Below are 15,004 nucleotides of genomic sequence, written 5' to 3' on the forward strand. Positions count from 1 at the left end.
GCCCCCAGCCCAGCCCAGCCACCTTGGTCAGAAAGGAGTAGGACTCCCTGCGCACCAATGCAGTCTGGAGGCGGCCCTGGAGGCGGTGCCCCTCTGCCATCCCATCATTGTGCAGAGAGCAGCCAAGAAGTAGCACCATAATGGGGCACCAGGGCTCAGAACTGAGGAGAAAGGTCCGACAGTGACCTTGGCCCTTCCTTAGTGCCGTTTCCTCTTCGAGGCCTGCCTGCCCCTTGCTCTGGAAACTTCAAAGTAACCCTACCTCCTTAAAATCATCCTTAAAATCTACAGTCTTCAGCTCTGTCGACCTCCATACTCTTATAATAAAGATATTAGTGGCTCCTCTTATTGGAAAGTTTTCTGAGAGCTGAGGGCTGTGCTGATGAGCACTTTCATTAGCATCGTTAACCTTCAAACAACCTTATCAAGCAGGAAGAATAATTCCTATTGACAAACAGAGGCTCAGTGAAAATAAATAGTGACTTCACTGCTGGCCTGGCTGGTGGAGCTGCCCCTCACACCCATGATTAGGCCCAGTCTAAGCCAGTGAGCTTAACCTTGGCACCAGGCTTCCCTCACCCCCTCAGCTTTCTATATCCCGGTCCTGTCTCTGTCCCTTGCTCACCGTTCTGCGATCAGGAATACTGCCACCTTCCCCTTTCCATCTCCAAATTCCACCTAACAAGAAAGGCTCAAACCTATACTGCTAGTCTCCAGGAAATTCTTTCTGCCCCCTGAGATTCCAGAGTCACAACCCCCCAACTTGGACTAAGCATTCCACTGTCCTGATCCTTCCTCAGTCTCAGTTTCCTCATTTGTACAATGAGAGGATTAGGCAGGATGGTCAATATAAGACACTATGTGTTCCATACTCCAAGTCCTGTCCCACGACTTGCAAATGTTCATGCAAATGCTCCTCCTACACTGGCCTTGCTCCTCCTAGTCACTGTGCCTGACCCCAACCCCTGTGCAGGGCTAGAACACCCAACATGCTCCAATCTGGACCTAATATCCATCTGGAACCGAGATACCAAAGTTGTGCAGCTGCCTATAACTATCTTCAACTTTCAGGCAAGTGGATGTCAATAAACATCCCTGGTCTATTATCTCACTCTAGACGCAGTAAAATGCCCTCAAGTAGACATAGACCTCTCCTGGGCCCCAAAACTGCCCCTCAGTGCCCAGAACCCAGCACTAGCTGGTCCCTCCCAAGATCAGCCAGGCACCTGCAGGAAGTAAGCACTCATGGGATCCTCTTTGTTGTCCTCGTTGTAGAAGAGGCCCCCAGCCACAAAGACCTGGTTCTCCTTGGTGACCAAGCTGACATGGTTCTTGGGGATCTGGGTGGAGAGAGAGGCACAGTAGCACTCGTTGGCTGCTGGATCATAGGCCACTGCACCCTCCTCACTGATCATGAAAATGAGATCCTGCAGGAACATGCCAAAGCGGAGTGTGTCATTGAGAATCCCAGGCAGGACACGTTCATCCTCTTCATCCTCCCCTGTCTTGGCTTCATTTGAGCCCTTGTCAGCCTCCTTGGTCCCAACTGTCTCCTTCCCCTTGTCTTTCTTCTTCTTGCGCAGCATGGTGATGCGGCCTTCGTGTGCATCCTTCACCATCTGTACCTTGCGAAGCAATTCCGGCTGGGCACGCACAAGAGGGTGGCGCTCCACGCGGCTCTCCAAGAAGGCGCGAGGCAGCAGGCGGCAGCGCACGCTCTCGAAAACCGTGGGCAGCGCGCGCTGGCGCTGTGCTTGCGCCTCGGCGTCACCGCTGCCAGCCCACCGCATCACCGCCTCGAACACCGCTTCTTCCTTCTCCACATTGAGGCCGTCGCTGGAAATGATGGCTATGAGCTCATCCGCCGAAAGCCCAAGGAAATCGGCGTCGCGCGCCACCAGCGTGAAGCGCGAGCAGATGAAGTCGCGGGCAGCCACCGCCAGGCGGGCACAGTCGAGTAGTAGGCCGAGACGGAAGACGGCCAGGCAGTTGGCTAGGCACAGGCGCTTCTGCAGGAAGGACACACAGATGGTGAAGATGGACGGGATCTGGAAGCGGTGCGCTGCGGCGAACAGATCCTGCACGCTTGCCTCATCCAGAGCGATTTCTGACGTGTACAGGTAGTTCAGCACCTGGGCCACCACGTCTGGGGACACATCCTCCAGGCGCAGTTCGCCGGCAGTCTCTGGTTCAGCCAGGAAGCGCGCCCGGAAGTAAGGGCTGCAAGCGGCCAGCACCAGGCGGTGGCACGGGAACTCGCGCTCACCCGCCCGCACCACACAGTCCAGGAACTTGCCGTGGTCCAGCATGTCCTTGAGTCCATCCTGCAGGAGCGTCTGCTGGTACAGCCGCTGTTCCTCCGCTTGTTCCAAGCCCAGAGTCATGGTGGGGGCCCTTAGTGCCAAGTGTTCCTCTCTGCACCCCTGATTTTCTGCTGGGCAGCCCTCAGACTGCGCAGCTGTCCTCACAGGGCTATATATAAAGGTGGCCCTGGCTTGTAAGATGAGCTGCTGGGCCTCCTGCACATGACGCACAGGAGACAGCTGGACAGAGGCCCCTCCTGGAACAGCCTTGACTCAGCCCTGGGGGCTCATGGGGCAAGGGTGAGGTGTTTGGAGAAGCCTTGACTCAACCCTGGGGGCTCATGCTGCAAAGGTGGGTGTTTGGGCTTTCCTGGAAAGATGTAGGCCTTCCTGCCTCATTTCCAAAAAATCCACATCCAGACCTTGACTCTGGATTTCTTGGTCTGGAGATTCCTCAAGGAAAGAGGGTGGCTCAAGCTGTGACTCTGGGACAATGGGGAAGCATGAGAGCCTCTCTTTAAGGGTCTCCCTTTCTTCTTGCCTTTTGGGCCTGGGCACTCTCTGTACTTCCACCTCCCTCTCTGGAGCATATCTAACTCTGGAAAACCCTGGACCCAACGTGTTTTCTGCTCCAAGAACCTGGGTGTGGAATTTCACTATAAAATGGGAAGACCTTTTCCTTTTGTCTTCCCCAACTCTGGGATCCTCCTGCTTTGAAGATAGCCACCATTTTCCTGTGGAGCTAGGGACAGGATGGATGTCTCTGTTAAGCGTTTGTTTTCCCTCCCATACAATGAAAAGATAGAGAATTAGACTCTAAGGGTCTCAGTCCAACCTGTTGAGGGTTGGAAGCACTGAGGTCCTGTGTTCCTTGGAGTGCACAGATGGTTTTTAGCATTCTAAGGGGTCAGGCATGCTAGAAAAATTTCTCCCTAGGATCTACTATTCTAGGTGTTTAGACCCATAGGGGTTTGACATTCTAGGGGAGTGCCATTGTGAATTCTATTGTCAAAAGAGTAATGCCTAAATCTTTAATATTCCAGGACTTTGGCTGTTGGGCTCATTTTCCTTGGTCCCTACTAGGCTTGTTCTTTCCTGCCCCCACTTGTGCTCTAAGGCATCAGTGTTGAGACCCAGGACAGTCAGCCTCAATGCCCACCCTACTCCTGATCATCCTTTCCCCCCACAGCACAAGCGCACACTCGCATACACACACACACACCACCAAGATTAACTTGTTCCCAAATTGCCGGAGGCTGCAGCTGTAGGTTAAATTTAGCCTCAGGACACTGGTATGAACTGTTATGGGGCACTCCCCCATCATTCCTCTGAGTCATTTGTTTATAACCTTGTGCTTGGCAGGGAGATAGGAGAGAGGACCTCAGGCTGGGCCAGGACTGAGTCACCTCCCCTTTTGTGATCCCAGAAATGCCACTGCCTGTCCCTTTGAGCAGTGCATCTGACCATCAGTCACATCACCAGCAGGTCCCAGAGGGGATCCTTTCTACCTTGTTAAAAGTGCAAGGGTTCACTCAGGGAGGACCTGTGGTGAGCCCCCAACCCAGCCTTGGACTGAAAAGCATTTCTAGCAAGCACTGTCAATGAGGAGACTAGGCCTTAAAGGCTCAGCATTTTAGCCAAGTCACACAATGACCACATGACTGACTCAGGATCTAAAGCAGATCTGCCCACCTCTGAAGGCTGGGGGAATCCTTTTCTACAGTGCTGCTTCCCAAGATTAACAAAAATCTCCAGTAATCATGACCTTATTTTCCTCTTATATATCCAAGATCAAAGGTACTGACTAAAGAATTCACTTATACTTATCAAATGACTTAATGAGGTATTTTTAGAGAATGATGAATCCCATAGTGCTCACTCCCTAGGAGGCGTTCCACTAGAATATTTATATGTGACTTGCACATTCATTCTTCGAGAACCTACTGTGCACTGTTCTAAATACTGAGGACTGAGCAGTGAATGAATTGGGCAGGAATTTCTGTCTTTATGGAACTTGCATTTGTTGGGAGTGGATCTTAAGAGGGGACAGCAACACATAAAAAAATTGATATAGGACTTTGGATGATGAAGACTGCTGTGGAGACAAGTGATGCAGAGAAGGGAACGTGGGGAGAATAGATTGAAGTTGTAGAAATTTACATGGAGGACTCGAGGTAGACTCCCTGAAAGGACTCCATTTGGTTAGGTTCAAACCATAGAGGTTTCCAGGCAGGGGAAGCAACATCCTGAGGCAGGAGAGCACCTGGTGTTTTCCAGGAACAGTAAGGAAGCCAGTGGGTTTGCAGCGGTGAATGAGGAGAGAGGGAGGAGGAGATTGGGGAAGAGGTGAGGGTGGGGACATCAGGTAGGGCTGTTATGGTTTGGATGTGAGGGTCCCCCAAAAGCTCATATGTGAGACAGTGAAAGGTTTTGAAGAGAAATGATTATGTTAAACCGTAACCTAACCAGTAAATTAATCCCTGATGGGATTAACTGGGTGGTAACTGGAAGCTGGTGGGATGTGGCTAGACGAAGTAGTTCATGAGGGTGTGGCTAGGGGGTATATATTTTGTATCTGGAGTGTGGAGTCTCTCTTTCTCTGCTTCTGATCATCATGTGAGCCATTTCCCTCAACCATAGTCTTCTGCCATGATGTTCTGCCTCACCTCAAACCCAGAGGAATGGAGCCAGCCTTCAATGGACTAAGATCCCTGAAACTGTGAGCCCTCAAATAAACTTTTCCTCTTCTAAAATTATTCTGGTTGGGCCAGGCATGGTAGCACATGCCTATAATCCCAGCAGCTCAGGAGGCTGAGGCAGGAGGATCTCAAGTTCAAAGCCAGCCTCAGCAAAAGCAAGGGACTAAGCGACTCAGTGAGACCCTGTCTGTAAATAAAATACAAAATAGGGCTGAGGATGTGGCTTAGTGGCCGAGTGCACCTGTGTTCAATCCTTGGCAGCCCCCCCCCCCCACCAAATTGTCCTGGTGGGGGCTTTTAGTCACAGCAGCAAAAAATCTGACTAAAACAAGGGCCATGTGGGCCACTGTGAGGACTTTGGGTTTTTTTCCCTGAATGAAATGGAGATCCACTGTTTATTTTAGATTATAATTACAGAAAATGCAGAAACATATAAAAGTAGAGAGAATGGTATTCTGACATCTTGTGTACCTGTCACCCTGCTTCAGCAACTATCAAGTCATTGCTTGATATGTCCTTATATGTCCTCCTAAAGATTATGTTGGAGGCTTAGTCCTCATGTGTGGTGGTGGACTTTAAGAGGTGGAGCAGGGTGTAAATCATGGGTGGAAATGAGATCTGACCTTAGAGATTTTTTGGGAGGTGGGTTACAAATAAATCCCTGGTTTCTTTTTTGGCTTCCCCCCCCCCCCCGCAGTAGTGAGGGTTGAACCCAGGGCCTCGCACACATTAGGTGAGTGCTCTACCACAGAGCTACAACCCCAGCCACTCCCCTTTTATAATTTTATTTTCTGATTTCAAGACAGGGTCTCAATAAGTTGCCTGGGCCAGGCTCAAACTCGCCATCCTCCTTTCATGGACGTAATGCCTTACTCATTTTCATGGAACCTACTCAACACTGCTTCTGACCTACACTCTCATTTGATAGAAGTGAAGAAAGTCTCCCAGTTAATGATGCCATATTAAATTCACACATTTCTTTTGCTTCTTCCTGGAACTTTACTACAATTAAAGTAGAGGAATCAAAAGAAAAAAATACATAATGGGAACTCCCAGGACTTACTAACCAGCAACACACCATGGACTGTGGAAAGTGGGCGATTTGTGAAGAGCAGCTTACCACCTGAGAGAGCAATGGAAACTCAGGTGCAACCCCTTCATTCATTAGAACCCCCAGAACAGATCCAGAGTTGGCAGCGCCAGAGCCTGAAAGTAAAGAAGGCTGAAAACAGGAGGATTGGTTTTAAGATATGTTAAGAAGCAGAGACACAACACACACCAAAGCACCTGGGCAGAGCTAGAGGTTTCATTTCTAGAGAAGACAAACCAGAGAGCTCTTGACAGACACCCAGGAGGGCTGGCGGTTGCCATATCATGTGAAAACAGGGTGATCACAAGTGAAAGGCGAGTGACTCCATCAAGTGAGACAGAGATTCAACCAAGAGATTTATTGGGGGGATGCCCGGAAAGGAGAGGCAGAGGGCAGAGAGAGGAGAGGAAGGAAGAGAAAGAGAGTAGAGGAAGAAGAGGAAGAGGGCAGAGACAGAGAGCTTGCAAGCTTGGGCTTAAGAAGGGTTGCCTAGGTGACTTGGAGGGTGCTGATTGGCAGGGTGACTCAGGAACAGCGATCAGACACCGAGTCCTGCCGGGATTGGTTGAGAAAACTTTTGAATTTGGCGCTCTTGGGCTTGGCGTCCTTTGGAGAGAAGGGGGAGGGGTAAGGGATTCCATGATGAAGGGGGAGTCTCCCACACACCCAACAAGGAGCAACTCCATGTTCTAACTGGACAGCTCCTGCTCCCACTCGGTTCCCCCAAAGCTGGCAGCCTGGTGATGCCCTGCAGACAGGGAATCGAAATTGAGTGATATGACTGTCCAAGAGGAAAACAAGAGAAAGCAAAAACTGAGGGACCTTTAAAAGACAACCTGGCCAGATCACCTTATAGGGATGCTGTCCCTTCACACATGTTGAATTTTCAATGAGCTTTTTGGTTCTCCGCTTTTAAAAATAATTGAAAAGACAACTTATATCTTAGACAAGATAATGTATGAATATAAACCGTAAAATAATGTCATCAAAGCATAACTCTGACAAGAGAATGATGAATTGGTTTGGGACCTGAGAAGGAAGGAACTACTCAGCAGCCATGTGTTTTACATGCCCCCCAAGAGAAGATGACCCTGATCCCCCCAACCTGGCAACAGAGGTAGCCCAGATAGGCTCATTTCTCTTGCAAGTTGAACAGGAATATTTCCAACAACTCCAGGCCAGTATCACCAACAAGGGGGATTAATCAAAAGCTCCACTAACAATAAGTAGCCATGAGAAGTGCTCTCCTTTCACACGGGACCAGAGACTTTTTCCCCCACTGGGAGACACTGGGCAGACTTGCCTAAGGAAGCTCCTTTGACCATCAGGCAGCACCAGCAGGAACCAGTGTGAGCCACAGCACCCTCAGATAAACCAAGCAAGTGAAAGCAACATTACACAGGTTCTGACAATTAAATCTTCATTTGAATCTTAGCCCACAAGCATAGGCTGGGACCTGCATTCGACACTTAAGCAAGATGAGTGCCTCTTACAACAAAAGAATGACACGAGAATCAGAATTTCCTCACGTGATGATCAAAATGTCCAGGATGCAATTGAAAACCACCCATCATACCAAGAACTAGGAACACCACAATTGGAACATGGAAGAATCAATTGAGGCCAGCACCAAAATGAATCGTTTGTTAGAATTATCTGGAAAGGAATTGAAAGCAGCTGTCGTAAACTACTTCAATGATAATTTAAAGATTCTCCTAAAACAAAAATTTAAAAATAGAAAATCTCAGCAAATAAATAGAAGTTATCCAGAAGAACCCTATGGAAATGATAAAACTGAAAAAATACAACAGAAACAAAATTTCCTGGATGGTCTCAATAGAAGAGAGGAGGTGACAGAGGATAAAATCACTGTGATGAGGGACGGAGCAATAGTTTCTTAATCTGAACAACAGAAAGAAAATAGATAGGTGTGAATAGAGTCTCAGGGATACAGCAACAAAGATCCAATGTGTGTATTATTGTAATCCAAGAAAGAGGAGAAAGAAAGTGGAGCTAGCTAAAAGAGTAATTGCAGGGGCTGGGGTTGTGGCTCAGCGGTAGAGTGTTCGCCCAGCACATGTGAGGCCCTGGGTTCAATTTTATTTTATAAAAATAAATGAGTAAGGATATTGTGTCCAACTAAAAAAGAGTAATTGCAGCAATAATGGCTGAAAAACATCCAAAATTTAAGACACAATTAAGCAGAATGAAGAAGCTGAACAAATCTCAAACAAGATGAACCCAAATAAATTCATAACAAAACATATCATAATTAAACTTCTAAAAGCTAAAGACAAATAAGAAATCTTTTTTTTGGGGGGGGGTACCAGATACTGAACCGAGGGGCTTTTTTGTCACTGAGCCACATCCCCAGCCCTTTTTATATTTTATTTAGAGACAGGGTCTCACTGAATTGCTTAGGGCCTTACTATGTTGCTGAGGTTGACTTTGAACTTGATTCTCCTGCCTCAGCCTCCTGAGATACTGGGATTATAGGTATGCATCACCGCACTTGATGACAAATAAAAAATCTTGAAAGCAAGAAAAGCGATACATTACCTATAGGGTAGGAGTGGAGTTAGAAATTGCCAGTTCAAATGACAGCAGATTTCTCACCAGCAACTATGGAAACTAGAAGGAGGTGGCACAACATTTTTCAAAGACTGAAAGAATTGTCAGTCGTGGATTCTATATACAAGAAGACTATCTTTCAGGAATAAAGATTAAATAATCCAAGAAAGTTAATAAGAAAACTCTGGGAACTGATAAATGAGTTCATCAAGGTCAGGGGACTTAAGATCAACACAAAAATCAATTGCATTTCTATCTATTAATGATGAATGAGTAGAAACTGAAATTTAAAACAATATCATTTATTTATAGTTACTCCAAAGAAAATTTACACTAGGCATAAACTTGACAAAACACACAGGATCTATGTGCCAAAGATCACAAAATGCTGATGAAAGAAATCATAGAAGATCTAAATAAATGGAAAGATATACAATATTCATTGGAAAACTCAACAGTGTAAAGATATCAATTCTTCCCAGCAAATTTTGTTATTGTTTTTATGATATTGCAGATATCAAACCCAGGGCCTTGTGCATGCTAGGCAAATGCTCTGCTGCTAAGTTACATCCCCAGTTCTTGTTATTTTTTTATTTTGAGACAGACTCTTGCTAAGTTTCCAAGCTGGATTCAAACTTAAGATAACCCTGTCTCTGCCTCCGAAGTGGCTGAGATTACAGGCATGCACCACCACACCTGGCCAGCAAAGTTCTTAATCAATTTAGGCAAACTTATTCTATAATTTATATGGAAAGGCATAGGCCCTATAATAAATACAATAATCCTAACAAAGAAGAATAAAGTAGGAGGAATCACTCTATCTGATATCAATTCTTCCTATATAGCTATAGTAATCAAAATTGTATGGTTTTGGCATAGATTAGACACAGATCAGTGGGACCCAGAAATCGAATTTAAATATGCTCAACTGATCTTGGACAAAGGTGCAAAAACAGATTAATGGAGGAAGGACAGCCTTTTCAACAAATGGTGCTAGAGAAACTGTAGACCAAAACAAACAGACTTTAATGCTAGATCTCACACCACATATAAAAATAAACTCAAGATGAGACATAAGCTTGAGATGTAAAATATCTAAAAACAATCTTGAGAAAGAAGAACAAAGTTGGGGGTCTCATACTTCCTCGTTTCAAGACTTCCTACAAAGCTACAGTAATCAAAACAGTCTGGTATTAATATGCAGACAGACATATGAACTGTGGAAGAGACTTAAAAGGAATGGAATATAATAGAAAGCCACTAAATAAACCCTCACATGTATCATCAAATGATTTTCAGAAAGGATGTCAAGACCATCCAAATGTTCATCAATGGATAAATAATAAAACGCAGTATATACAAACATTGGGATATATTCAGCCTTCAAAAGGAAGAAAATCCTGCAACACAGACAAAACTCGAGTGCATTAGGCTAAGTGAAATAATCCAGTCACAAAAGGACCCATATCGTATGATCCCATTTATATAGTTTCCTCGAGTAGTTAATTCATACAGACAGAAAGTAGAACAGACGTTGTCCAGGCCTGGAATGGGAATGCAAGGGGAAATTATTGTTCCATGGGCACAAAATCTCAATTTGGAACGACAAAGAATTCTGGAGGTGGATGGTGGTGATGGCGGCACAACATTGTGCATGTACATAGTGCCATAGAACTGTATGCTCAATCATGATTAAAACGATAGGGCATGTGTGTCTTACCACAACTACACACACACACACACACACACACACACAAAAACACGGCAGTTCTGGTCAGGGTCTGACTCAGAGAATTAAATAAATGAACATATTTTTAAAAAATGCAAAACATGATACTATAAAGCTTTTAGGAAAAAAACACAGGATCCATCTATTATATATAACTATAATACTCCAATTTTTTTAAAAAAGAAAGTTAACACATGATTAAAAAAAACAACACATGAGAGTATATTCTTTAAAATTTTATTTATTCTTTTTAGTTATACATGACAGTAGAGTGTATTTTGACATATCATGCATACATGGAGTATAACTTCCCATTCTTGTGGTTGTACGTGAGGCGGAGTTACACTGGTCGTGTATTCACATATGAACACAGGAAAATTACGTTTGATTCATTCCACTGTCTTTCCTATTCCCATCCCCCTTCCCTTCATTCCCCTTTATCTAATCCAATGAACTTCTATTCTTCCCTCCCCCTGCTTATTGTGTGTTAGCATCCACATATCAGAGAAAACATTCAGCCTTTGGATTTTGGGGGTTTGACTTATTTTGCTTAGCATGATATTCTTCGACTCCATCTATTTACTGGCAAATGCTATAATTTCATTCTTCTTTAAAGCTGAATAATATTCCATTGACTATATATACCACATTTTCTTTATCCGTTCATCCATTGAAGGACATCTAGGTTGGTTCCATAGCTTATCTATTGTGCATTGAGCTGCTATAAACATTGATGTGGCTGTGTCACTGTAGTATGCTGATTTTGAGTCCTCTGGCTATATACCAAGGATTGGGGAGTGGGATAATGGAGTCAAATGGTGGTTCCATTCCAAGTTTTCTAAGGAATCTCACAGGAGAGTATCTTCAGTGTTTAGGGATAGGGAAAGAATCCTCAGACACAACACCAAAAGTGTGACACGTGAAAGTGAAGTTTGACCGATAAAACCTCACCCATAGTTTAGCTTATAAATAATGCTGCAGTAAACTTGGGAGAGGAGGTATCTTTTTGGCATAATGATTTCATCTCCTTTGGATGTTTACTCCAAACTGGAATTGCTGAATCTTTTGGTAGTTCTATTTTCAGTTTTTTGAGGAATCTCCATACTGGTTTCCATAGCAGCTGGGCACATTTACAATCCCACCAAAATGTAGGAGAATTCCCTTTTCTCCACATCCTTGCCAGCATTTTGTTTTGTTTTGGTTTTTTTGATAATAGCTAAACTAACCGGGGTGAGGTGATATCTCATAATGATTATGATTTGCATTTTTCTGATGATTAGTGAAATTGAGCATTCTTTTCCACATACCTCTTGGCCATTTGCATGTCTCTTTTGAGAAGTGTCTGTTGAGTTCTTTGGCCCATTTTTTTTAAATTATTATTTTTTTTTTGCCTTCAGCTTTTTTGGTTCATTATATATTCTGGATGTCAATCCCTTGTCAGATGTACCATTTGCAAAAAATTTCTCTCATGCTGTAGGTTGTCTCTTAATTCTGTTGATTTTTTTCCCCTTTGCTGTGCAGAAGTTCCTTAGTTAAATTTATATAATCCCATTTGTGTATTTTGACTTTTGTTGCCTGTGTGTTTGGGGTCCAATCTGAAGAAAAAAAAAAAAGATCATTGCCTTCAAGATCACGTCTTAAAGTGTGGAAAGGAACTGCTTACAGCCAGAATTCAAGAATGCGTCCCAGACTGAAAGAGCTCACCAAGTATCTAGCTTGATGGATGAGGAAAAAAACAATCCACACCAAGTAGAGCGTTGTGAAGGTTCATGAAACTGGAGACTGTAAGCAAAGATTCTGAGAACTTCCATGGGAGAAAAACAGGTCACAACAGGATAGGAGTGGGGTGGAGCAACAGGCCAACATACAGGATCCAGAATCAAAATAACATCTACAATGAAAGGAAAGTAATATCCAATGTAGAATTCTGTACCCAGGCAAACTCATTCCGGTGTCAGGGTAAAATAAGCAGTCACTATCTCCAGAAATTTAATCCTCTGAAGGATCCTAAGGAGGAGATAAGTTGTAGGCTTAGGAAAAAAAAAATCAGTCCACTAAGCAGAAACCATAAAAGTTAAAGATTTCTGCCATGAATTTAAAAGGGTACAGTCTTAGCCAAGTGTTAACAGGAAATTGTCCTAGGAGGGTTGTTTTTAAGCAGTTTCTCAAGTTTCCAAATTTTAGCCCTCTTATTGTGCTGTTCACAAGTTATGATGATGGTGACGTTGCCCGTGGGTGTGGCTACTTGGCAGCTGTGTGACGATGGCTAGGTGCCTCCTACACCACTGTCCACGAAAGGATCAAACAAGGCACCAGTCTGGAGACTTGGGCCTGCCGGGCTGGGGAGCAGTCTACAGGTCACAAAATATACTCTAAACCTGCACCCGGTATATATGTGGCACAGTTTTTCTTGGCATGCCTGAGCCCCAGAACCAGGATGTGGAGTGGGGTAGGGACTTCTTTCTCCCATAGCCACAGGCCCAGTCACAAGGAATTCACGTCCTTGTTTGTGTCTTAGACTCTGCTGATTGAAAAGGTCATGGTACCCGAGAGAGGACTGTTTTCTTAGGGAGCTCAAGCGTCTTTCCATTTCTTTTGGAAGCTGAGACTGCCACTGGACCATTTGATTTGCAAGAACAAGCCAAAGAAGGAGTCTGGCCCCATCCTGAGAGACCCAAGACAACAGATTCTATTAGTCCGTCATAAAAAAGAATGAAATTCTGCTACAGAGTACATGCTGAGTGAGAGACATCAGAACAAATGGCTAAATACAGTGCGATTACATGACATATCCAGAGTGGGCAAACCCACAGCAACAGAGAACAGATCAGTGTTTGCCAGGGGCTGGGGGCAAGAGGGAATGGGGACAGGAAGTTTCCTTTCAAGGTGGTGAGAACGTTTTGGTACTGGAGAGAGGTGGTTCTTACCCAACATTCCAAATGCACTAAATGGTCACTGAATTGTTCACTTTAAAAAGCTTAATTTTATGTGTCGTGAATTTCACCTTGGGTGAGCTTTCTGTCACTGGGACCAAAATACCCAACAAGAACAAATTAGAGGAGGAAACGTTCGTGTTGGCTCAGTTTCAAAGTTTTAACTCATGGTCGTCAGACTCTGGGTCTGCAGAGGAAAGCTGCTCATCTCCTGGCAGCCAGAAGGCAGAGAGTAAAAGAAGCCAGGGACAAGATAGAATCCCAGGGCCACACCCCCAGGGACCTACTTCCTCCAGCCACGCCCCCCAACCTACAGTTTTGACTCAGTAGTCTATTCAAATTATTAATCTGTAGAATGGATTCATCCACTGATGAAGTTACCGCTCTCATAATCGTATCATTTCACCTGAGAACATTCCCCCATCGCCTAACACATGAGCTACTTGGGGGAGGCCTCGTACCCAAATCATATCACATTGTAATTTAAAAAATTGGGGAAAATTATAAAAAGGTAAGCTGGTGACTAAAGCCACCCCCTGCAGGACTACTAGGGGTTCTTATTGTTCAAGCTTACAGAGTTGGGACACCCTTCCAGGTGAGTTCCTGTGACCATCCCAGGTGTGTTTCTCGGGGTTCTTCAGAGAATCAGAAATATATAAGGTACGTATGTATATTGCCGGGGGGGGGGGGGTTGTTATGGAAATTGGCTCACATGACTATGGAGGCTAACAAGTCCCGCATCCTGCCATCTGCAGACTGGAGACCCAGGAGAGTCAGGGGTATTTTCTGGGCTCAGTCTAAGGGCCTCACAACCAAAGGAGCCAATGCCTTAACTCTCAGCCAAAGACCAGAGGCCTGAGAACCAGGACTGAAGGTCAAGGATGGAGGAGAAGATGGATATTCCAGCCGTGGCAGAGTTAGAATTTGTGCTTTTGCTGCCTCTTTTTAAATTTATTTTTTAGTTATAGTTGGACACAATAGCTTTCGCTGTAATCAATTAATCCCCTGAACCCCAAATTCAGGTAGTTTCAGAACGTTATACCCAGTGTGTAAGGGGAGGGGCTCAGAAGTTCACAATCTGTAGAAGTTCACATAAAAGCAGGTTTTTTTTTTTTTTTCTGTCACTGTTCTGGGCAAGTAAACTCTTCAAGGACAGCACCTGAGAAGGGGAGAGCTGCTTCTCCCCTTTCTTTCCTCCCCCTGCCAGCTGTTACCATGGAGCCCAATTGGTTACTTCTCTTATCTTAGAAATGTAGACATCTCTGTGAAGCTCCAGTTGAAGGCCAGAGGCCTTGTTAAAGGATTTATCTTTTTATTATCACAGTTTGCATTTTTTTAACTTATTACTTTTTTTTAGTTGTAGTTGGACACAATACTTCATTTCACTTATTTATTTTTATGTGGTGCTGAGGATCAAACTCAGGGGCTGGCGGGTGGGAGGCAAGCAAGCACTCTACCGCTGAGCCACACCTCCAGCCCTTGCTGCCTCTTTGTTCTGTCTGGGCCCTCAGTGGAATGGATGATGCCCACCCACATTGGTGAGGATTTTCTTTTTTCAGCTGCACCTCCCTGGGGCAACCGGGGCATCCCTTAGCTCTGTCAAGATGACAACTAAAATTAACATCTCACTGGATAAGAGTTAAGTGTTTATCTTGTTTTAAATTTTTTTTATTTGTTCT

The 15,004-nt window shown here is 44.7% G+C and overlaps 1 protein-coding gene across 1 annotated transcript in view; it reads right to left on the reverse strand.

The window, feature by feature from the left end:
* The window catches only part of Klhl40 (kelch like family member 40), a 9,392-nt gene extending 6,922 nt beyond the window's left edge, over positions 1–2,470 (reverse strand). The window contains exon 1 of the mRNA XM_015489426.2: positions 1,227–2,470. Coding sequence (XP_015344912.1) covers positions 1,227–2,384 — 1,158 coding nt within the window. The 5' untranslated portion in view covers positions 2,385–2,470. The remainder of the gene's footprint in view (positions 1–1,226) is intronic.
* Between the last annotated feature and the right edge of the window lie 12,534 nt (positions 2,471–15,004).

This window comes from Marmota marmota, unplaced genomic scaffold (assembly GCF_001458135.2).
Source record: "Marmota marmota marmota unplaced genomic scaffold, marMar, whole genome shotgun sequence".
Lineage (NCBI taxonomy): Eukaryota > Metazoa > Chordata > Mammalia > Rodentia > Sciuridae > Marmota > Marmota marmota.